The sequence below is a fragment of the Dermacentor andersoni genome, chromosome 3 (genome assembly GCF_023375885.2).
Source record: "Dermacentor andersoni chromosome 3, qqDerAnde1_hic_scaffold, whole genome shotgun sequence".
Classification (NCBI taxonomy): domain Eukaryota; kingdom Metazoa; phylum Arthropoda; class Arachnida; order Ixodida; family Ixodidae; genus Dermacentor; species Dermacentor andersoni.
This window is the reverse complement of record NC_092816.1, coordinates 30371870-30395650: the sequence shown is the minus strand read 5'-3', so window position 1 is coordinate 30395650 and position 23781 is coordinate 30371870. Positions and strand designations below refer to the sequence as shown.

At 46.2% G+C, this 23781-nt stretch overlaps 1 protein-coding gene and 1 long non-coding RNA gene across 3 annotated transcripts in view; one reads left to right on the top strand and one right to left on the bottom strand.

Moving 5' to 3' along the window:
* On the bottom strand, nt 1–4323 carry LOC140216702 (uncharacterized). The gene is made up of 3 exons (XR_011893335.1): nt 4169–4323; nt 858–948; nt 1–751 (listed from the first exon to the last, which is right to left on the bottom strand). It is a non-coding gene; the product is annotated as an uncharacterized lncRNA (long non-coding RNA).
* Nucleotides 4324–4391: 68 nt separating this feature from the next.
* Nucleotides 4392–23781, top strand: part of LOC126518078 (putative methyltransferase DDB_G0268948) — a 28143-nt gene continuing 8753 nt past the window's right edge. Inside the window, exons 1-3 of one of the 2 annotated variants that reach the window (XM_055065075.2) lie at nt 4392–4583; nt 5074–5195; nt 21813–21985. In XM_055065075.2, the coding sequence (XP_054921050.2) occupies nt 5183–5195; nt 21813–21985 (186 nt within the window). In that variant the 5' untranslated portion in view covers nt 4392–4583; nt 5074–5182. The remainder of the gene's footprint in view (nt 4584–5073; nt 5196–21812; nt 21986–23781) is intronic. The other variant, XM_050167934.3, reaches the window with a different exon arrangement.

Sequence of the window (23781 nt, the reverse complement as noted above, 5' to 3'; positions counted from 1 at the left end):
TTCCGGGCTTTGTGTCCTTTATTGTATATTTGATAGAATTCTGGAGTACTTGCAGCACTTTCTAAATACATGTTAACTAATTTTAGTGCCAACCACTTAAATTATGTTCCACTAGTGTGCCTAATTAGAAGTGCCAATGAACTTAAATATCTTAGCATATCCACATTACTGTTGTGTTCTTTTTGTAAGAGCAGGTGAGGGTGATGTGATTAGTGCCTGACTGTAATATCTCATGGTCGCAAAAAGTTAAGAAGTGACCTCTCAGCTGTGTAAATTGCACAGTGGGAGCTGTTAAACCTAGGTATGCATTTAAAAAGTTGTCCCAGAGATACCTTCTGTAGAACTGCATGCTTAAATACCCTGGTATCAAGTGAATGTAGATATTCCCCCTATGGCACTCTTTTGTGCTGGATTACATTGAGTTAGTACATTGCATTACTGTCTAGCCTTGTTATGGCGCCAAGGTTACAGATTACGCCGACTGATGTTTTTAGTGCACTTATATATGTAAGTGCTAATGACTGTGCACTTTCTTCCATTATAAATATCTTTTATGTGACTCGAGGTTCAAGTTATACACATAGAGAGCTTATTTTTGTGCAGGGCCACAGTTTAGTTCTGTGAAGATGATGTGCTGCATGACATCAGTCTTGTTGCTATAAAATTGGTTAATGCTGTGATGGCAAAGTTGTTGAATTCGTGCCTGGTGATAACTTGTCCTGATGACAGCAAACGGTACATCATCCATCTTCTGCAAGGATACACAGACAATTCATTTATGAACAAAGTGTTAGCCTAAAAAAATGTTCAGCCCTTTGAGGTGTATTTCGCCCCCAAACAATAATCGTCTGCCTTACTTGCATTTCCTTTCTTCAAAACTATGCGCACTACTTTCCTGTCAAGAATGCTATGTCACGTTGATAATGTGCATGCCAGGAAGTACTGGACCTGCAGAGTTAGAAAAAGAAGAGATAGACAACTATTATTTGTGGACAAGATGCACCTAAAATTGTGCAAACATATTTTACTGTAGAGGTCTTGACATAAATTGCAAGCACTCTTCACGTTTACTCTAAAAAACAACTTGTATGTTCTGGGGCTTTGTCCTGCGACGATGATCAGCATCTGTCCTCTGCCTTTCCTCTCTTTAACGATGCGAGCTTGGTGCTTTAATGTTGCAAATGGCATGCGAGTTATCGGCGTGATATAGCATTCTTGACAGGAAAGCAGTGACCATAAAGGTTTTAAGAAGGGAGATGCAAGTAAGATGACTATTACTGCTTGGAGACGAGATATAAGCTCCAAGGGCTTTAAAATTTTTTTGGAGAGTAACGTGAAAATTTACCCTTTATTTACCCCAGTATAAACTAAACGTCACCTGGGCTATATCTTTGACCCACAATGGTAATTGTAATCTGTTTTGCTTGCATTTCCTTTCTTTAAAACAATGTGACTGATGCGCTTCTGCCAAGAATGACATGTCACGCTGGTAACATGCAGTTCGTGACTTAAAACACCGGTTGTGCTGCGTTGAAGAAAGGGAAGGCATGCAAGGTAGATGACAATTATCGTTGTAGGAGAAACATTTTTTAGCGTGTACCAGGTGAAAAGTAATGTAATATACAGGACGTTATTGTTTAGAGACGAGATACTCTACAGGGTATTAACTTCTTAAGAATGCATTCTTAAGGAAATTAACAATATCTTTGTTAGCTGGTACAAAAACGGGGATCAGAACTGAAATTTCAGGCGGGGGGGGGGGGGGGGTTGTTACTAGTACGCTGCAGCACATGGTGCTCCATGTTCTGACATACTTAAGTTACCTATGTGTTAATATACTTTATGACCCCGCCTTGTGTGAAGAAAATTTCTTAGTATTTTCTTAACGCAAGGTAAAATTAGCCTGTCAAAACTTCCAGGAAAATACCAATAGGCGCACTGGATATGTAAAAAGTGCCATGCGGGCTGTGTATGCATTTACAGAATTAAAACTTCCCAAGTTAGCGATTTTTTTTTCCGTTTCGATGCAAGTCGGCCATGTATATTTTGTCTAAGTTTTGTGGAAATAAGTCCTATACCATCACAAGGGGTTACATCTGTGGAAAATATCCGACAGGAAGTCAATACAAAGACTGCTTCTTTATTCTATTATGGGACTATGCATAGAGGAAGGAATTCCTTCCTCCACAGGCGCAAGCATGGAGGAAGGAAGAAAGGTTGGAGAGAGGATTATGTCACGCAGCCAGCCTTGGCATGCGAACGCTCCATGACGCCAATCTCTTGGTTTGGTGCATTGCTCAGTGTTGGCCCAACAAGTGACCTCTTGCGTCGAGATTGTGACCTCGGCAACAAGAATTTAGATTTGCCGAGACGTTTGGTGGCCTGTAGGTGGTTCTTTATTTTTTGTGTAGTTTTAATTCGATGTGTGCTTGGCCGGCAGCTGCTAGGCTGCTCTGACTGTATGTCTGGTCACGTGTTGGCTTGACATCTCGGCTCCAACCACGTTGCCCGATGCTCCCTCCTATCTTTTTCCTTCCTCCATAGGCACAAGGAGGTTATATACTTAAACTTCTGGAGTGGAAGTGCTAGCCACCATAGTTTCCTATAATATACGAGAGGGAAGTCTGGCACTGCACTCGTTAACCCACCATGTGAATGATGGCAAGTACATATATTTGTCTGAATCCATAAGCACGAAGATCAGACATTTTTGCTATTGTTGCTTTGTTTATTACGATATATATGCTTTCATTTTCGTAAATTTCAGAGCAAGTGATACTATTCAAAGCACAGCAGATGCTGCAAACATGTACAATAGCTACAAATTGCAAAGATTTAGCTTTTCGAGGTGACAAAATCGAAATGTGCCAAATGTCAAATCCGTGGCATAATGGTTTCGATATTAGGCTTCTGTGCGAGAGGTCCTGTGTTTGAATCCTGCTGTTGGACAATTTTAATAGCGTTAATTTAATTACCTATTACGCAACACATTGTTGAAAATGAGTTTACAAAGTCGCAAAGCCATTTGAAGCCAGGAAGAGGAAGTTTAGGCAAACCATGTACTTTCCACAATTCCCATGCTCGCTCAACCGCTTCCTTTGCAGCTCCCGTAGACACTAGCTTCAGAGTTCCCTCTAGTAATTGTATCAGACTATGGCATAGAGTTTCCTACAAAAATTACTAGAGGGAACTCTGGCGCTACAGTCGTCCTACCATGGGAATGACGGGAAGTACATGGATTTGTCTGATCTTCGTGCTTGTGGATTCAGACGTTCTTGTGGCTTTGTATATTACGCTATATAAATCATATTGTATATTTCAGCACAATCTATATTCTTCAAAGCGCAGAAGCCGCCGGGAACGCGTACAATTGCTATTAATTGCAGCGATTGAGGTTGTCCAGGTGGCCAAATCGAAACGCGCCAAGCGTCTCAAGGCACTGGCATGCCCGCGATAAATTCATAAGGGCGTTTCATTCGCTTGTCAATATCAGGCTTCTGTGCTAGAGTCCCTGTGTTCGAATCCTGCCGTAGGGCAATTTTAATGATGTTTATTTAATTATTTACTGCGCAATATACTGTTGAGAATGACGCGTTTACAAAACCGTTTGAAGTCGAAAAGACGAAGTTTAGGCAAATCCATGTACTTCCCATAATTCCCATGCTGGGACCTGGGACAACCGCTCCCATTGCAGCTCCCATAGGGTTTCTCACTACGTGTTATAGTGAGAAACTCTATGGCAGCTCCCGTAGACACTAGCGCCAGAGTTCCCTCTACTTCGCTCTATGGACTACGGTAGCCGCCGCCGGCCATATTGCTAGAGCAAGAAGAGCGCGGCGCTCCTTGCGCTTGCGGTTCCGCCGATGAAAGATAATTTAAAATAAATTTAGCGAAGTTTCCGCGTGTGGACGCAGGTTACACGCAAGCACAGCGAGCACCACGGCGTCGAAGCACAAACAGAAAGAAAGCTAACGCGGTGATTCTCTTCTCCGCCTCCAGGCGTTTTCCTCCTCCGGCGCTCGCTTCCCTCGCGGCGAGAAACATAATTTTGCCGACTTTATAGCCTACGTCGCACGGCCTACGCCGACTACAGTCTACGTTTGCGCGTAAAATGAAACCCCTTTCAGAAGTATATGCTTGTGTCCCTGTTGTCGAAAAAGATATATACTCCTGCGTCGATTTGTTGTTGCAGGCCTCGAGAAGAGCTATCGCCGGGACGCTTCGCCAATCGCACTTGCTAGCTTGGTTAAGTTATGAACGGTCTCTTCCGACAAAGAAAGGAAAAAAGGAAATACCTTCCCCAGCGCAACCGGAATAAGAGCAGTGGCGGCGTCGCAAACTAAAGTGTACGTTCGAGAGATGGCGCTATCAAAATCAAAACTAATATCATCATCATTACGCAGTGAGGAATATGGCCGCTGCAGTAGGCGGTAACCGTGCTGCTCGTTCGCTGGTTCAGGGCGTTTTGTTACCGCTGTCGGGACGGCATTCGTGGGCCCGGTACTGTAACGTGACTACCAATATCTTTATTATGCCGCCAGGTGACCGAGAATACTCAACTCGTAAAAGAGCACTTCAAGCAAGTAAGCTTCTTCATTAATTGTCAATGGTGAATGAAGCAGTACGTTCCCGCAACTTTCGTATAGGTCAGGTGGACTTAATGGTGTCATTAACTGAGTTTGCAACATACAGAAACACAGATATCTATCAATATAATGAAATTGACAGCTGAAATCAAGCGAAATTTTTCTGTCGTGTTCGGCATACCGCTAAAAGCAGGGAAAACGAAGCTTCTTCAGATATCTATGATAGGTAATCCTCGTACTGTAGTTGCGTGCAGTGCCGTTTGACGTGTGTATTGGCTGCGTTTGAAGGCTTCAGCTAGATAAAAGAAACAAAAAAAGTTATCGGCAAGAAGTTAGTGTCAACAAGGTAAGCTCAAGCTACAATGTGCCAATCTTTTCATACCACCTTGGCAAGAGGCACGTTGTGTAGTGAAAAAACAAACACGAAAGTTATGCCAAATTATCCATAACATATTGTCTGCTCTTGATATGTCTCCTACACATGTAGTGTTCAGATGCGGCAGTAAAGGCCTTGACGCAAGCGGAGTACTCATCGGAAAACAAGGAACGTTATGAAGACAACAGTGCTTACAAGGACTTCTGCATAGATTGTGTGAATGAACAGGGACAGTAAGTAGACATATAATTAAGCAAGCTAAATTAATGCGTACAGATCCTTGGAAAACGCAATTTACATTTTCATGCTGGAAAAAAAAATATCTATGTATTCAAACAAGGCAATGAGGTTGCAAGGAGATGAATACTTCAGTTGAGTAACAGGTGAGCAAGGGAAGCCTCAGCCTTGAGCCAACATTTCAACAAGCAAACAAATGTGCGAGGGCCGTGACGAAGACAAGTTCCCACGCTGAGGCTTCCCTTGCTCGTCCGCTGCTGATTGGCTGAATGTTAAGCCGAACTTGTCATTCTGCGAGTATATTTCAAAAGCATTTTCGAAACACATTGTGCTCAGGTTTTTAATCTGTTGTATGAAGAGAAAGACAATTGTTTTCAGTGATTTGTCATCTTTGTGGAATGTGTAGGCCGGTTGTGTGAGCTTGCCCTTTCTAGCGTATCTTACTGTGCAGGGGTAGCCTAGTTATTGATCTCAACTGTACCTGAATCATGTAAGAGTGACTTGCCAGGGATTCGATCACCACAAAGTGTCAGTTGTTTGTGCACTTAAACAGTCATGGAAGCGGCACTTGGTCTTTTGAAGCAGAAATATTTGCTGTTTCGAGCGAGAAAAGAATGCTTTGGAGCAATAACTTGCTGCGCTGGTGCAAACAGGAAGCTCTGTAAAAGTTAGTACTTTTCGAAACATTGCATTCAATATGTATTATACTAAGATGCAAGTACTTTTGGTTCAACTTGCTGTTTTATTTAATTGTTATTATATAAGATGAAGACAAGTGCAGACTTAATAATGATTTACATTTAATTCTGTACTTCAAGAAGTCGCTCCCCCCCCACCACCCCGAAGCTGTCATTGTCTTCGTTATTCATTTCATATCTAGGGTTGCCTGCTCTCGAGAGGGCGAACTCTGGATGGGGGGAGAGAAGGGAAATGCAAGGGGAGCTGACGTTGAGCGACTCTGTTAGTACCAGGAGCCGCCATTCTGTAGGTGCAACGAAGCTGATTTGTCCTACCGCGTAGCGATTTAAAAAACGTGCAATCGATTTGCAGCACGAGTACCAAAACGGATAGAGGTACTGTGCACGGTTCGTGCCTACAGCAGAACTAGAACCACAAAAAAAAAAAAGACGATGTTGAGTTTATGTGTAGGATAATGCAGCCTATCACATAATAAAATAAGCATTTGAGCTGCCAGGCATTATAAGAAGAAAATCTCGTCTAGTTCGCTTAGTCATCTTAATTCGCGTACTCATCCTCTTACGTCAATTAGTCATCAATCTTAATTCTATTGCCTTTAAATCGCCTAAGTCAGCCACTTAATTCGCTTAGTCATCCCGCTTAATTCGCTCTGTCATCCATCTTTATCATCCATTTTGCTTGCTTATCGGGTATGAGTGCTTAGAATGAATTAACTGCGCCTTTATTAGCACCAAGGGTCGTGGGTTCGACTCCCACCAAAGGTCGAGGGTAGACTTTTCGTACCTTTCGTGTCGTCGCCGCGTTTTCGCTCAAGGACGTTGAAGGTTGACTGAACGATGAGACATATAAGGCTTTAATCCTTAATATTGAGGTACGCATATCCACGAGCACCTTCCCAACCGTTGCCAACTGAAGCAAACACACGCACGACGTACAACAGTCCTGAGTAGACGACGCGAGCTTATGTTACAAGTGAAACGTTACGCAAGTGTAATCTGTACGTGACTGGTGCAGCTACGACCTACTGATGTGTTTCACCGTCCTCGGAAAGCATGCTACAATCAGATAAACGCTGTTGCTACAGCGCACAACCAAAAATTGATAGTCGCTTTAGCATACGCCAAAGCGGGTGAAGGCGAAAGCGTGCACGCTCAAGAGACGTTCATATTGTTACGCGGAACCATTCTGTTGGGCGAGAACAGCGCCGACGCCATGGCCGCTTGCGTCAGTGTGAACTTGGGTCGGTGCAGATGGATCAAAGTGGGCAAGTATGGGAGGGGTGGTCAGAAATCCGATGAGTGCGGCGAACGCGTGAGCCTGCTCCGGGCCTCATGAGGATGGCGTGTTCTTTAGATCTGTCAAAGGCCGAAACGTCGGCGAAGTTTTTGACGAAACGGTGAAACTGCGTACGGCGCGAACTTTTTCCGGATCTGATTGGACACCGGATGCGTCAACGAGGTGTCCCAACATGGTAATCTGACGGCGCCGGAATTGACATGAATTGACAGGCAGTTTAGTTGGAGGCCGGCTTTTCGGAAGACCGCAAGAATGGCAGCGAGTCGGGTAAGGTGGTTGCCGAACGTGGGAGAAAAAACAATAGCGTCGTCAAGGTAACAGAGACAGGTGGTCCATTTGTAGCCTCGCAGAAGAGAGTCCATCATACGTTCAAATGTCGCAGGAGCATTGCATAGACCAAAGGGCATGGCTTTGAACTGATATAAGCCATCCGGCGTGATGAAGGCCGTCTTCTCGCGGTCCAGTTCATCAACTGAAATCTGCCAGTAGCCGGATCGAAGATCGATGGACGAGAAGTATTTAGCTCCGTGCAAGCAGTTCAAGGCGTCGTCGATGCGTGGTAGTGGGTAGACGTCTTTTCGCGTGATCTTGTTTAAGTGGTGATAGTCGACGCAAAAACGCCAGTTAAGGAAGACAGGCGAAGCCCAAGGGCTGGCTGATGGCTCGATGACCCCTTTGCTGAGCATTTTGGTGCACTTCTGATTGGATGACTCGACGTTCAGCATGCGATACACGATAGGGACGCCGACGAATAGGATTCGTGTCTCCAGTGTTAATAAGGTAGTGAACAACAGATGTTTGGCCTAAAGGCTTGTCGCCGAAATCAAAGATGTCGTTGTACGATTCAAGCAGGAGGACGTATGTCCATGTCCTGTGCAGAGGTGAGGTCAGCTACAATCATTTTCGCCAAGTCACCCGTTAAGGAACCAGAGCTGTGAGCTGCAATTGGCGCTAATAAACCACTCGCGGCATTCAGCCTCTCAATACCAAATTCGGAACCGCTATTTTGCAACGGAAGTCGGCCCATAATATAAAACGGAGATACACAGAACTCACGACTGTGTCATTTGTAAACGTCACTTCGAAGCAGCTATAGCATTCATTGGAAAAACGCTTATCGCCGTATAATCAGTGGGGAACTAGTGGAAATGGCGCGTGATCACTCAGCCGCACCTGACACAGGATGCTGTCCCGTGTTGCCGCATGCGCCGAAGTATCACGCTGAAACGAATGAAAGCTTTGCGAAGAAGAAACTTGTGTGAACTGGTGCTGGGGCTCACTTTCAGAGATAATTCCATGTTATCCGGCACGGCAGTCGACAGTTGCTACGGCGTTGCGCTGCTGAAATCGAGGTCGCAGGTTCGATCCCGACACGGCGACCACGCTCCGATGGAGACGGAATGCAAAAAACGCCCATGTACCGTGGCTTGGGTGCACGTCAAAGAACACCAGATGGCCTAATTAATACGGAGCCCCGCTACGGCGTGCCTGACATAATGAGATCGTGGTTTTGGCACTTAAAACCACACAATTAAATTTTTAAGTACAGCATTCCATATCGCGGCTGCTGTTCATGGAAAAAAAAATCGCAGTTTCGCCCGAAAAGCGAAGCACTGTTTGCGATAGCAAATTAGTAGATAGCTATACGAAGTAAATATAGTAGTCTTATCGGCCGTACAAACTTGTACTAACTAAATTAACAAGCATGGTGTCACGCGTGCACAGGTGTACGTGAACACATCTCGCTCGATGACCGTGAAAACTCGCTGTCAAAAATACGGCAGCAGCAAAGAGGGAATTGAGCTTCGTGAATCTCGCTTCAACGCGTCTACTACATAGCCGTCTACTACATACGGCGTCCACGATTCACGTGGCCAACGCCTTAGTAGACGCTGCGGTTGTCTTCACTCTGTACGCAGCGGCGGGCGACGAGGACATCGAGGCGCCCTAACAGTCGCTGGAGCAGAGCGCCCCTTCTCCCACGCCTGTCCCCACGGCCTCGCGTGCGACAGGAGCGGACACGCATCGGGGCTGCGTTCCTCGCTCGCGCACGCCAGATTGTACCGCGTTCGCAGCTCACCCTTATAAACTTTTCTTCGCACGTACAGCATACAGCGCGCGGCGATGGTTTTATTGCCCTTGGACTTTATACGAAACCTCACGGCGACGCCGACGACGACTGCAGAAATGCGCCTGGAGTGTCCATATAACTGCTATCGCAAAAAAAAAAAAAACGCGCACCGTGTGTAAAACATTCCCGGCGTCACTCGCCGGCATATGACAAACAACGCCGTGGAGGAAGGAAACTGAGGAGAGGCCCTACCCCCTCGCGCGCTAGGAGAAAAGTGTGGAGGAAATGACATAGTAGGTTCTCCTTTGTATTGCTGTAGTGGCCCCGCCTTTCGGGCCACAATGGCGGCTTTGTTATTGTTCTGTGCGCTCGCACGTGTTGCTCCGTAGGTTTCGTACCGTGGCAAAGGCGCCGTGCGGGCAGGTCTGCGTTGGTCTCCGTGTTTTGTTGCGCTGCGTTATCTGGGCCGTGCTCTACCGGATGTTGCTGTGGCCAGGTGGTACAGGAGGAACTAAAGTTTGTGAAATGAACGCGCATGCATCGCTGTACGCAATGTACCGCGCCCTGGCAATGGCAACGGACGAAGGAATATCCCCGGGAAATTTTGCCCTCATTGGCGGAATTGTGCTAACGTGCTAACGATTGTTTAGTATTGCTGCGGAGCGCGCGGGTCCGAGCAGTACGGTTGCGCGCATGGCGGCGTGGACGGACGCGCCTCTGGTGGCGGCCTTGCGCAGAACACGCGGGAGAGGAGCCTGGTGCGCGCCGTAGTTTGTTGTGTCGTTGATCGTGCTTCTCTGTCTTATTCGCGTTTTCAGTGCAAGATAGGCAACACCATTCGCATGTGTGGGGTGGCCAAAGCTTCAGGGAATGTCGAAGAAGAATTGTTGCAGGGTGAGGGGCTCAAATACCGGTGAAAACGTGCCGACGATACGGTTCGAATCATTCCCGGCAAAGCCTCATCAGCGGGAGCAACGGTAGCAAAAATGGATCGTCGCTTAGAAGGGAAATTTCTTGTTCTCATCCTTTCCTTTGTGTCGTGGGTGTTTTTTTCCACTCGATCATAGACGCGTGAGCAACGAAGTTCGTCTGCAGTACAGCATGAGGTTTAAAGGCATTTCGCTGAAGTTGGGAATGCTGTTTGCCGCTTATATTGTTTTCCGCTTCTTTACCGCGTTGCGCTAGCTACGCAGCACGACTGCACGAGCACATTGCGTTGTATGTTAAAGCTACTGAAGTTTGCAAGAACTGAAATTGTTGGTTTCATGTGGCGCGGTAAATCCTCGCACCAGCTGTCGCGCACTTCATGTTTTTACATCTATTTTATGCGTGGCTTCGTACATGTTTAACTGTTGCTAGTTGCTACATGCATAACTCCTGTCGATTCTTTTGAGCTGCGAAGTTTTCACTCTGCCTTGTTTGTAAAGGGTATAAATCACGCTGTGTCTTATCGGAATGATACCAAGGAAGTGCTTCTTTAACAGCTTTATTCTTTTCGCCCGAGGGCATCTTAGATATTGTTTGCGTTTTTGGAAATGTGTTTAGAAAATAGGTAGTTCAGGGTGAGAATTGCTAATAGCTGCTGCATATGGTATTTTTGTTCCATTTCTCGCTGAAAAGTTCGCGTCCCGTTTGGGAAGTCATCACACCTCGATGCTGCCTGAGCAAACTTAACACGCCAAGTGGTTTGTTTCACAACGTAGTCCCTTCTTGCATGTGAGTTTTGTACTCAACTGAATTCTTTCTTATACTTACGCTGCAGACGACTAAACCGGGCCTTGCCGCCAGCGCTCACCTACTTTGACTGGCGCTGCTCTGCCTTTAAATATATCATGTGGCACCTCTCTCTAGTAATATAAAAAAGTACTGAAAAGTTAGTCAGTCTTTAGCTTTGTACGTTTCCAAGCAGCTCCCTTGGGGAACTTAAAATTGCACAAACTAAAGCAGGAACGGTAGTTCATCGGCGTATGTAGAAGAATTGCATCGGCCGTACAGCACTAACACGCGCTTTTATTAACCCGTGTGTTTGGTGACTTTGTTGGCTAGTGTACGCGTTTCTATCAATAAATTGGCAATTACTCTTCTTGAGGCGACTTCGACTGCACATATTCGGTGATGTCACATGTATTCATCGGCAGAAAAATGACAACGGCATATGCAGAGATTGCACCGTGCGGATTTGTTTGATATAAGTCTGCACTAACGACGGGTGCTTATTATTCAGGTACAGAAGCAGCATTGCGGCAAGGGTAGAATAAAAAAAAAACATCGAGAGATCGTATCACTCAACAAGATTTATCGGCTAGTGAACATGAGGTACGTCATGTAAATAGGGTTCATGGAGTTTGTCTGCGGGACACACCTTGCACGTATTTGGACCATGTTGTCCCAAACACCGCTAACATCGTGTTCATACCCGCTCGCACAGAGGTCAGCATCTTCCCTACAGCTGTCACCGCAGAAGAAGCAGCCTGGCACCTGAACAAAAGAGAAATCTCAGCCGCGAACTTCAGCCATCCTTGATGCAAATGGTTGTCGTCTGCTACTGCTCCCGCGTGTACCGTTGGAAGCGTCCGCTAGGTGGCTTTCAGTGGCGCCTCTATACGCCTCGTGCACCGCTATAGAGGCGCCACTGAAAGCCACCTAGCGGACGCTTCCAACAGTACACGCGGGAGCAGTAGCAGACGACACCCCTTTGCAGCAAGGATGGCTGTAGTTCGCGGCTGCGGTTTCTCCTTTGTTCGGGTACCAGGCTGCTTCTTATGCGGTGACAGCTGTAGGGAAGATGCTGACCTCTATGCGAGCGGGTATGAACACGATGTTACCGGTGTTAGGGACAACATGGTCCACATACGTGCAAGGTGTGTCTCGCAGACAAACGCCATGAACCACATTTACATGACGTGGAGCTCATGTTCACTAGCCGATAAATTTTGTTGAGTGATGCGATCTCGATGGTTTTTTTTATTCTACCCTTGCCGCAATGCTGCTTCTGTACCTGAATAATAAGCACCCGTCGTCAGTGCAGACTTATATCAAACAAATCCGCACGGTGCAATCTCTGCATATGCCGTTGTCATTTTTCTGCCGATGAATACATGTGACATCGCCGAATAAGTGCAGTCGAAGTCGCCTCAAGAAGAGTAATTGCCAATTTATTGATGGAAACGCGTACACTAGCCAACGAAGTCACTAAACACACAGGTTAATAAAAGCGCGTGTTAGTGCTGTACCGCCGACGCAATTCTGCTGCATACGCCGATGTACTACCGTTCCCGCTGCAGTTTGCGCAATTTTAAATTTCCCAAGGGAGCTGCTTGGAAACGTACAAAGCTAAAGACTGACCAACTTTTCAGTACTTTTTTATATTACTAGAGAGGTGCCACATGATATATTTAAAGGCAAAGCAGCGCCAGTCAAAGTAGATGAACGCTGGCGGCAAGGCCCGATTTAGTCGTCTGCAGCGTAAGTATAAGAAACAATTCATTTGAGTACAAAACTAATGCAAGAAGGGACTACGTTGTGAAACAAACAAATCACTCGGCGTGTTAAGTTTGCTCAGGCAGCATCGAGGTGTGATGACTTCCCAAACGGGACGCGAACTTTTCAGCGAGAAATGGAACAAAAATACCATATGCAGCAGCTATTAGCAATTCTCGCCTTGAACTACCTATTTTATAAACACATTTCCAAAAACGCAAACAATATCTAAGATGCCCTCGGGCGAAAAGAATAAAGCTGTTAAAGAAGCACTTCCTTGGTATCATTCCGATAAGACACAGCGTGATTTATACCCTTTACAAACAAGGCAGGGTGAAAACTTCGCAACTCAATAGAATCGACAAGAGTTATGTATGGAGCAACTAGTAACAGTTAAACATGTGCAAAGCCACGCATAAATTAGATGTAAAAACATGAAGTGCGCGACAGCTGGTGCGAGGATTTACCGCGCCACATGAAACCAACCAATTTTAGTTCTTGCAAACTTCAGCAGCTTTAACATACAACGCAATGCGCTCGTGCAGTCGTGCTACCTAGCTAGCACAACGCGGTAAAGAAGCGGAAAACAATATAAGCGGCAAACAGCATTCCGAACTTTAGCGAAATTCCTTTAAACCTCGTGCTGTACTGCAGACGAACTTCGTTGCTCACGAGTCTATGATCGAGTGGAAAAAAACACCAATGAGACAAAGGAAAGGATGAGAACAAGAAATTTCCCTTCGAGGCGACGATCCATTTTTGCTACCGTTGCTCCCACTGATGAGGCTTTGCCGGGAATGATTAGAACCGTATCGTCGGCACGTTTTCACCGGTATTTGAGCCCCCCACCCAGCGACAATTCTTCGACATTCCCTGAAGCTTTGACCACCCCACACGTGCGAATAGTGTTGCCTATCTTGCTCTGAAAACGTGAATAAGACAGAGAAGCACGATCAACGACACAACAAACTACGGCGCGCGCCAGGATTCTCTCCCGTGCGTTCTGCGCAAGGCCGCCACCAGTGGCGCGTCCGTCGGCGTGCTCGGCGCGTATAGGCGGTGCACGAGGCGTATAGGCGGAGCAACGCCAACTACCGGCTTCACTTTCGCTTCACAAAGATTGACGTCAGGGCCTTTCCTGAGTTTCCTTCCTCCGTGGACAAACACAACGCGCTCCCGGCAGCCATTGGGCCGCTTCTCTCTCTTTTCCCACGCACATGCAAGGCTTGGCGAATTGGTAAAGGCACACAATATCTGGCGTATTGTGAGATATAAGCTCACAAAGAAAAGGTGAACTGGTTGTTTGCATTCGACTGCAGCTGCGCTTATACGTATGCACCGCTGCATTGGCTGCACGCGCGCCCGGCGCGCACAGCGCCCCCTGTTTCATTGCCATTTTGTACAGCTCCTCGCTACCGCCCGTTACACTGTGCCGTCGATAGTCGCCATAAATCTATGATGTCGGCGTTTGTTTCGTCTGTGTGCCAACCGGCCCTGTTTGCCCGCTGTGTAGTGCGTAAATCGTTTGTGAGGAACAGTCGTCGTTCACTGGCGCTTTCGAGCTGGCTGTGCTCATCAAATTTCGCCGGCAGCGCGGGGTCACATGATGGTAATCTCATTTCAAAGCCTTTTTTTACGTTTGGCCTGTCAGCTCGGCGTCAAGTTTTCTTGTAAGCTTGTGATTTATTGGCTTCGCCTGAAGTATTGCTGTATAGCGCATAGGTTGTGACGTATTTCTATATTTTTTTTTCAAGGCTGTAGCCAAAATATTGTCATTATTGCGACAAAAAATACAGCTTCATATTTGTGGCGGTCTTGGCTCTGATGAGGTACAGTTGCGGCAGCGAGCTTGGCGGGAAAGCCACCATTCGCTGTTCGGTTGGGCGGTGCTGGTGGGAGACGCGAACGAAAGTTACAGAGGCCTTAATTAAAAGTGTATGTCGCAATATCGTTGCAGCTTTTCACTAAACCTCTAACTTGATAGAATTTTTCAACGCGGTTTACTAAGAGGCTCACAACAAAACAGGGAGAGAAATAGTAACATTTAAGAGCAACAATAAATTACCAATAAGGGAAATGGAGTTAGAGGCCTATGTGCTGCGCGAATTGCTTTTTTACTGTCCATGAAATTGTTGCGTCAGACTCGGGTAGCAGGTGCAGGAGAGAGAACATTCAACTCGGAAAAGCGCTGTGGTAATTCTGGATATAAAAAAAGAACTTGGAAGATTTTTCAACACTGTTGGCGGTTCAACACAGTGTAGCCATTGGTTTTGCCGAACGTAATTTTTTAGACCCCGACAGAGCTCTATGACGTGTCGCAATGCGCAGCAACCTTGGACTCAATCCTGGCAAGCGTTGCGACGGGATCCGCAGCTGTAACCGTGCTGTTGCTGCCCCTTTATTCACTGCAGTTCGTGTCACAGGTTTGACGCTGTTTTCGTAGAGTTGACTGCTGGCCACAAATAAGTTTATCCAGTCTTGCTATACTGCCGGCCAGTCTGACCGTCGGAGGGTTTTTCTTTTGCCTTGTTTTCACTGTCAGTTTTGAAGCTAACTCTAGGCGCTGATTTTCCCCCGCATGACCGAAAGTATCATCTTTGGTATGCTCAATTTGACTCCTTCGAACTCTGGCCCAGGTAGCACACGAAGTCTTAGAAACGTCGATTTTAGACATATATCGAATAAAACGAATTTCCGACCTTTTTCGACGTAGAGCTGCCTCAGAGAAGCTAGAATATATCTGACCTTTAACATTCATTAGAAAACGTTTTCAAAAACGGTTATTTGTATCGTCGTCTCAAAACCCTATTGGAACGATGTTCCTGGCGGGACAACTTGTTTTAATATGTTTCTTTTTGGGGCGTAGTTATGCTTGCTCCGCAGCCATTGTAGGGTCGACAAGGCAGTTTCGGGGCGGGAGGGCTAGCGACGAGCTGCTGGAGTGCTGCCCGCCATATTGCGTCGAGCGGACAAAGCACTTCGGAATAACGTGTCCATTATCTACCTTCGGTGAACCTTTTGTTCGGTACGTAATGAAAATTCATTGTTGCTGGTAATTGTTAGCAGATATCTGAATTTAGGAGCAGTCGCCAGAGCTCAGTTATTCGGGATTAAAGGGAATACCCCAAATGATGAAAAGTGGTGCTATCAGTCGCGTTCATGCCCCACCAGTGCCATCTGAACATGTGCAGCGTTGACGTTCGTATTTATTTCAGGTGTCTATTTAGCTATTGTATCGTGAATACTTGAAGTGGAAAAATGTGGTGAAGGCTGTTGATGTCGCTAATCTTTATTTGTGGTCAATTACGAGGGAAAATGCACGACGAGCGCTACAGTCAACACTCTACACGCAGAAACCGCAGAGGAAATAGCTATTACGCTAGCCATAGCACAAACACAAGCGGGCATATAGTCATTCCCACACGGCCATACAAAACTTCGCCAACGGTCGAATCTCCCCAGGGGTGCTACGACTCCTGAAATTAGCTAATAACCGCGACAAAAGTGTCGATCTCATCTGGACACCCGCTCACACACTATAGTGTGTCTGGTATACCCGACGGTATAGCAATGAGGCGGCGCACCGCATGGCTCGAGAGCTTACGGACAGAGCCTCGGTTAGCCCCGTCTCACCCACTAACGATGAGTGGGAGTGGGAAGATCGAATGACCAGATTTCACGAAATTACACACCATAGACTGCAGAGGCTTACATTCCCGCCGCCGCACCCAAGATTAAGCAAAAACCAGTCTGTCGAATGGCGGCAATTACAGACCATGTCCTATCCGAGTCCAGCTAATAATACACTCAGATTTATACACGACGGACAAGTGCAGACATTGCGACTCTAGAGCCACCCAGGAGCATGTACTATGGGAATGTCCGGCTGTAATACAGGATAACGGTGATGCAGCCTCAAACAGCGACAGCCTCCGCGCGCGCTGGGAGTCCGCGTTGCCCAGCTCGGACCTGCAGCACCAACTCTGGGCCCTCCAGCGCGCCGAGGAAGGCGCCAAGGGCCAACAACCCTTGGCCGAAGCCTAGGTGGGGTCCAGGCCCACCCCACCAAATGGCAGGGCACTGAATAAAGTTATTTGAACTTGAAGTTCTTGAAGTGGCGCCCACGGGCACTTTGCTGTACGATCGCTACAGGCGCTGAGTTATACTCCAACGCCTTCTCACATCTGTGGGAGACAGAACACGTAATTTCCAGTTATGTGAAGGGAAACTGCCACAAAAAGATTCTGTGATGCGATTTTTAAAGGGATTAGCTTGCAAGTGGCTATGTGCTTGCTTTTTGTTTCTTAGTCGCGAATTCAGAACAGTGATATATGCGCCTTATATGAATTTGTTCACATATGCGAGCTAAATAACTCGCGTTAAAAAACCGGGTGATATGTACTTACTTTGCCTTTGTGTTTAAGTATAAACCATGTATATGTTAGCTCGTGTGTAAGTCCATTTTTCAATCTGTACGGGTTGATCATTTTTAATTTTTTCGGAATTCTTAAAAAGCGCCTGTGGCAGATAGTATAATTCGTGTCATTGAGCAGGAATATTTGAAGACGCGGACATTACTAGCACGAGAAATCGAAGCACATATTCAGCTAATAAACTAAAATTCACTAATAAACTTAATGATTAATTACGTTACCGCACATATTGCAATTTACGAATTGTAGTCATTGAGGTTGCAAGAGGTATCCACTTGAATCTCCAGGATGACATTAGTTTCTAAATGTTATTTCCCGAAGTGTTGGGCGAAGTTCATGAGTGGTCCACTTACTTTTGTGCTTCAGTGCATAAAAGAGCGTTTTATTAAGAAGTGGAACAACAATGCATTTTTACGGCGAGTTTGATGGTGCATATCTCCCTCTACTTATCAATGCACCTGTCTTGTCCGTGGACAAAAACTCAACCAATCAGCGGGAGGCACTCGCCGCGTGCGCCGCTGGGTTGCTTGTAGCCCCAGCAAATGACGCTCTCCTCCGCGCACGTGCGGCAGCGGCGGCGCTTGTCGTGGGGGAAAAATTAAGAGAGCCAGAAAGCTCGCCTTCGTGCATAGCGTTCGCATCAAGAGTTTCCCGGTAAAGGTTACAGTTACATAAGCTGCAGCTGCCAGGAAGCGGCAGCTGTAGCATAGGAAGCAGGTAGTGACGTCACTGCACTTCTATATTTAAAAGAAGAAACCGTCTAGCAACCTATTTGTTTTGTGACAGTGCTATGGGAATGCCACGTATAGTGAGGACTCCTGAAGAGCAGCGTGCATGCGAGGCGCGGCGAATTTCTCTTCTCTCTGGTTCGCTTTTTGCAGGTGTACGAAATACATAGCGGCGCAAGCTAAGTCGCAGGCCGTTGAAACATCTTAGGCTAATAATTAGGTAAAGTGCATGTGAATGTTGCAATGTGAATAATTTCGAGCTATAGGTAATCGTTCTAGCTGTCGTTTACAGCTTCGCTGTCCAACCACCTTCACAGCTTAGATTTAAGACCATTTTTTCCCGTCGCCACTGTAAAAAAAGAAAAAGAAGAAAAGAAAAAGGAAAACCTAAGCAGCAAAAGCAAGAGTGAAACATTGAAACCGATTCCTCGCGACGGTTTTTTAAACGTCTTAAAACGTATTTTGACAGACGTTTTGGTGACATTCTTTAGGTATTTGGCAATCCCTTTTCCAGATGTGGTTTCTTGTGATGTTTTTAAAACCAAATTAGGCAGTCTGTAAGATGGATTTCAGCTGCACATTATTAAGATATACGACGTTTCCTGGGGTATGGGCTTCTATTCTGCGGCTTCTATCGGGCTACCGAAAGGCGAAGCATCGATTCCGATAGCAAATTAATATACAGCTATACGAAATAGGGATAGTAGTTTTATGGGCTGTATGAACTACGAAACTTCCTAGGTATACCTTGTGGCGCAAAATACATTTCTGGAAAAGGGACAGAAGAAAGGGAGACAGTGAAGCGCCAAACTGTCTCCCTTTCTTCTGTCCCTTTTCCAGAAATGTATTTTGCGCCACAAAGTATACCTAGGAAATCTAAGCACCAACTTGCCCAAGAAGAAGTCTTTTTGGAACTACGAAACGTTCGCTGACTAACTGAATTACCAAGCAAGATGTCGGCGCTCACAAACAAACATGAACAAATCACATTCGATGAGCGCGGACACGCTGAAAAACGCTGGACGCTGGTGTGAGCAAGCGCGGCAGCAGCAGCGAGCGATGTGACATTCGTGCGGTCTATCCCTTGAACGCAAGAGTGTCGAGAACACAGCGCACACAAAGATACGATCCTTCTTCAGATGCCGTTCAAGATATGGCACGCGCGACCGTGCGCGGCCGTGCAAAGTACACACTTATTGGCAGGGACGAAGCCGCCTTCCCTCCCTCCCGCGCTGCCTCCCCGCGTTCCTCCATATAAGGTGCGTGAGACTGAGCCGCGTTCTTCAGTTCCCCTTGCGCCCGGTCGCGAAATGCGCAGCTGCTGCCGGAGCACAACGCCGCCTCCCTTACCTCCCTCCCATCCCCCCACAGCGTTCCGCGCGACGGAAGGCTGCGCGGCTGCGCGTTTGCTCTCCACTTTCCCCTTCGCGCGCGCCAGATAGAGGCGCAATTGCCGGCTTCCCTCGCGTGCTTTCACTCGCACATACAGCATGCGACGCGTGGCGATGGTGTATCGCCCGTGGACTTTATACGGAACATCACGGCGAAGACAACGGCTAAAATGCGCCTGGAGTATCCATATAATTGCTATCGCAACAAAAACGTAGTGTGTACCTGGGGATTTCAGTGTGGGAAAGTTAACGCGAAGCCCACGGTTGCGTGTTCTGTCTTTTGATATGCTGGAGTAATAACCTTTCAATTTTGGGTAGTTCAGGAAAACAATTACTAATTAATTCTTTTTGAACTATTTCTTTTACTAAAAAACATATTTTTTTATACGAAGAGACTCACAATAGCCACAAATAAAGTTGAATAAGGTGCTTTCAATTTGCATTCGTGTGGAATGGTTTTTGGGCTTTTCCAGGGTTATGATACTCTTTGCAATAAACAAAAAAGCTATTGAGAATGGTTGAGTGCACGGCCTAAGGGTTATTTCGGCAGGAACTATCAATGGTAAAGGTCGAATTTTCGCACGTAATATGAACATAATTCAAACGCTAACAGTTCTGAACAGTCCGAAGATCACATGTCTGTTTCTGCGTTTTCCATCCTGTTTGACTTTTGCGGTGTTTATTCTGCATGTAGCATTTAGTGATAGCATGTGAAGAGGTACTACTTCATACAGTCATGCAGAAGACGCGTCCTAAAGTCTACTTTATTTATGTTAGCGTTTCTCTCCCGACAGGCGCTGTACTTGCAGTGTTCGAGTAAGTTTTCTCTCCTGGGTATATGTGACGAATTCCTTAAAACACACGCGCAAAAGAAAAGAAAAAAAAAGACCACGCGGGCCGTTACGATACTCCATAATGCGAAATTTGAGCGCAGCTCTGTACGCTTTTTCACTTCGCGATTTATTGGCTGGCGCGGACAATCTGTCTCGTGCGGCACGTTGCAAACGGAGCGAAATGCGGCAGGACTGCCTCGCTAATCGGAAGATCGTGAGAGCAGCGCGTGGGTGACGTGTGGGCGCGATTTACAGCAGCCGCCACTGTCAGCTAGACCTCCCGTTATGCAATGCTATGTTTCCATATATGGTATCGGTGGCGTCATCGGTGAACAGACGCCGCGCGCGCTACTCTGGCGCCATCTCGTAGCCTTTCGTCGCCACAGAGCCAGTCTTCCGCGGCACTATGGTGGCATAGCGGCACTACGCTTTTCTTCTCACGCTTTCGCCATGCCTTCCCCCCCACCGCTTTCCGCCTGATGGTTGCGTTGCACCCTCCTTCTCCACCATCCTTCTTTCCTTACGGCCATATCGCCGTCTTTTATTCCCCGCCGGGTTCCGCGTGCGCTCCTTCATGTTTCGCTGTGCTCGTTCGCTCGGTTACGCCGAGGGACGCCGATGCTCGCCGCAGGAGCGAGCGCCTAAGTGCTGCGCTCTAAAATAAAAAAAGAAACTAAGATATGTTTGTTTATCATGATTTGCATACAGCTCCAGGGAATACGAAGGAGAAGCAAGGCTTGACGAGCACAAGGCGCACTAACAACTGAAGGCTTTTGAATTGATCGCGCGGGATAAATGTTGGTGGTGGTCAAGCAATAAACCGAAGACGCACATCAGCACACGTACAAAGAAGGAAAAACAAGGACTAGTACATCGCATGCATAACGAAAACATGTAATATAATTATTGCTCGTACAGGGTGTTCCAGCGAATAGTCTCAATTAAAAAAAAATTGCCTTTATCAGATAGCACAATTCTAGTCCATCAGCTCGTATACCCGAAGAGGCGGACGCTACTTGCGCAAAAAGTTCAAATGCATATTGGACTAATTAACAATATATTTAGCAGTTTAACATTTTAACACTTAAACAATCTTTAATTAAAAAATTAACAAAAGGTATTTAACTGATTATATTATGGCACATATTGCAGTTTTACAAATTCCAGCGGGTGGGACTGCAAGGCCTTGCCCACTTGAAAATAATTCTGTGTATGACACCATTTAGGAGATATGCGCTGTCAAACATGCGGCAAAGATGCAATGTCGTTCCACTTGCTTTCTTAAGAAAACGTCGTTTTCTGCATTGAAGCACAGAAGTAACTTGAATGCCCATGTATTTGGTTGCACACTTTGACAATAAATGTCTCGAAATTTATGCTAACCTGACAATTAGTCCCGAATGGATCTACCTTGCTAACTCCCAGGCTACTACAATCTATAAATTCCAATATGTGCTGTAATTAGTTAAAATCGTATTTAGACAATATTTGTTAATTGTTCAATTATGCATTTCGATTTCTCGCGCCGATAATGTCCACCTGGTTTGGGCAATCCAGCTCAAAGATTAAAATTGTGCCACTTGGCACGGATGATTTTTTAAAAGTTACTGAAAGTATTTTCGGAAACACCCGGTGCATGCCCGCACGTTCGACTGAAGCACGGCCGTGCGGTTTGATCGCAGGAATGTCGGGCGAGTCACACGACGGTGGTTCGTGCGAGCGGCCTCCCGCCAGCCTCGAAGAAACGTACAGGCACTGCTTTGTGGGCGGCGACCTGTCGGCGCAGTACAAGTTGGCAAGGCCCGTGATGCCGCCTGCGATAGTCGCAGACATCGTCGAGTACGCGAACCAAACGGTACGTGCTATCTAACATCAGCAGATGGACTTTCATACCTCTGCCTTGTACGCCATAAATTAATTAATCACTAATTAATTTATTAGGCGTTCTCTCAGAATTGGTGCTGAGTGTACATGTTTGGCTGCTTTAATTACGAGTGATTGCGATATACATCAGCAAGAGGTGAGAAGTGTTTTGTTATAAATAAATTGACTGCAGCTAGGGAGCTCTCGAAAAGAGGTTTAAATGATTAATTATGAGGCACACGGAAAGACTGGCAAAACGTCAGGCTCTAGAAACAGTCCAGGAAAACCAGCAGTATGCGTGGTACCGGAGTAGTGTGAGCGACGAACATGTAAATGTTAAGCGCGAGTCTATTGTTGCACCCTGATATCAGTACTTGATAAAAATGACTGCTCGTTTTAACATCGAAGAGTAAAAAGAGTGAAAAAAAAAAAATGCCAATACGGCCGTCAGCTAAATCTTTCTTCTTCAGATTTCACTCAAACACACTTCCCGTTGAGACCTGACTTCATGAAAAAAGTATTTTCATCCCCTGGACCACCGACTGCTTATTATCTGAAAAAAAAAAAAGAAAGCGGAAACAATAGAACATGCATTCCTAGATTGCTGGGACGCCATATTTCACTGGGATGTTCTGCAGAGAACACTGAAAGAACACTTACCCCTGGACCCGTATGGAATACGCTTCTTACCGATTGATACCACCGAGGATGTCCCGTATGACCCAAGTATGGTCCTGAGCCTCCACGCTATCTGGAAAACTAGACTGCAATTTCAAAACGGAAACATTGTTGTTCGACAGGTTCGTGAAAACTTCATTGAGAGTGTTGTGTGTGTGAGAGATGCTTTCAAAGCGCTGCCTGATCCACCACAATGGATCTCTGTATTTGATGAATTGGCGTTGTTGAAAAGATTTTAGTACCGTGTTGGCCAAAGTGTGGCTCGCACGTTTTATCCTTTGTAAACCTTGATTTAGAAAGTCAAAGTCGGCAATAAAGAAAAAAAAAAACGTTTTAAAAGCGAAGTCTTTGTTTGCGAACCTCGCCGGGTTTTCGTGACCGTCGGTGCTGTGTGGCTGTTCTATAGCGGAATAGGCCAACCAATCACAGCGGAGGACGCGCGCCCCTGGGTTCCATGCACCACCCCCAGATGGCGCTCGCCTCCGCGCATCCGTATAGCATACCTGAGTTACTCAAGCAGGCTAGGTGACTATTTGTCACCGCCCTGTTTCGAAGGAGACGCCATTAAATCATCATCATCATCATCATCGCGCTGTAGCCAGGGCTGGTTTACTTGGGCTGGTTTACTCGAGGCTCGAGTTGGTTGCCTCAGGACGAAAACATACCGGATCAAATATTCGTAACAAGATGAGACGTGTGTTGAGCAGAAATACGGAGACCACTCATGACATCCTATGGAAATGCGAAGGGATTCACCCAGTAAGACCTGTGGGTAAGGTACACCTTCCAGAAGCGCTTGCATTCAAAGTGTACGGAAGCATCAACCGGTCAGCTTCCGAGATATGCAACAGACGTTTAGAGGGTGAAAAAAAAGCAGGCAAGAGATAGCTGCGACCGGATCCATTACAGGCACAGATAGCGGTACAAGTTAGATAAGTTTTGAGCAAGAGAAAAAACGATGAAAGAGTTCTTTACAAATATGCATCTAGAATGAAAATCATGTATAGCATATACCTGAGTAACTCAAGCAGGCTAAGTGAGTATTTGTCACCGCCCCGTTTCAAAGGGGATGTCAATAAATCATCATCATTACCTGCCTAACTCAAGCAG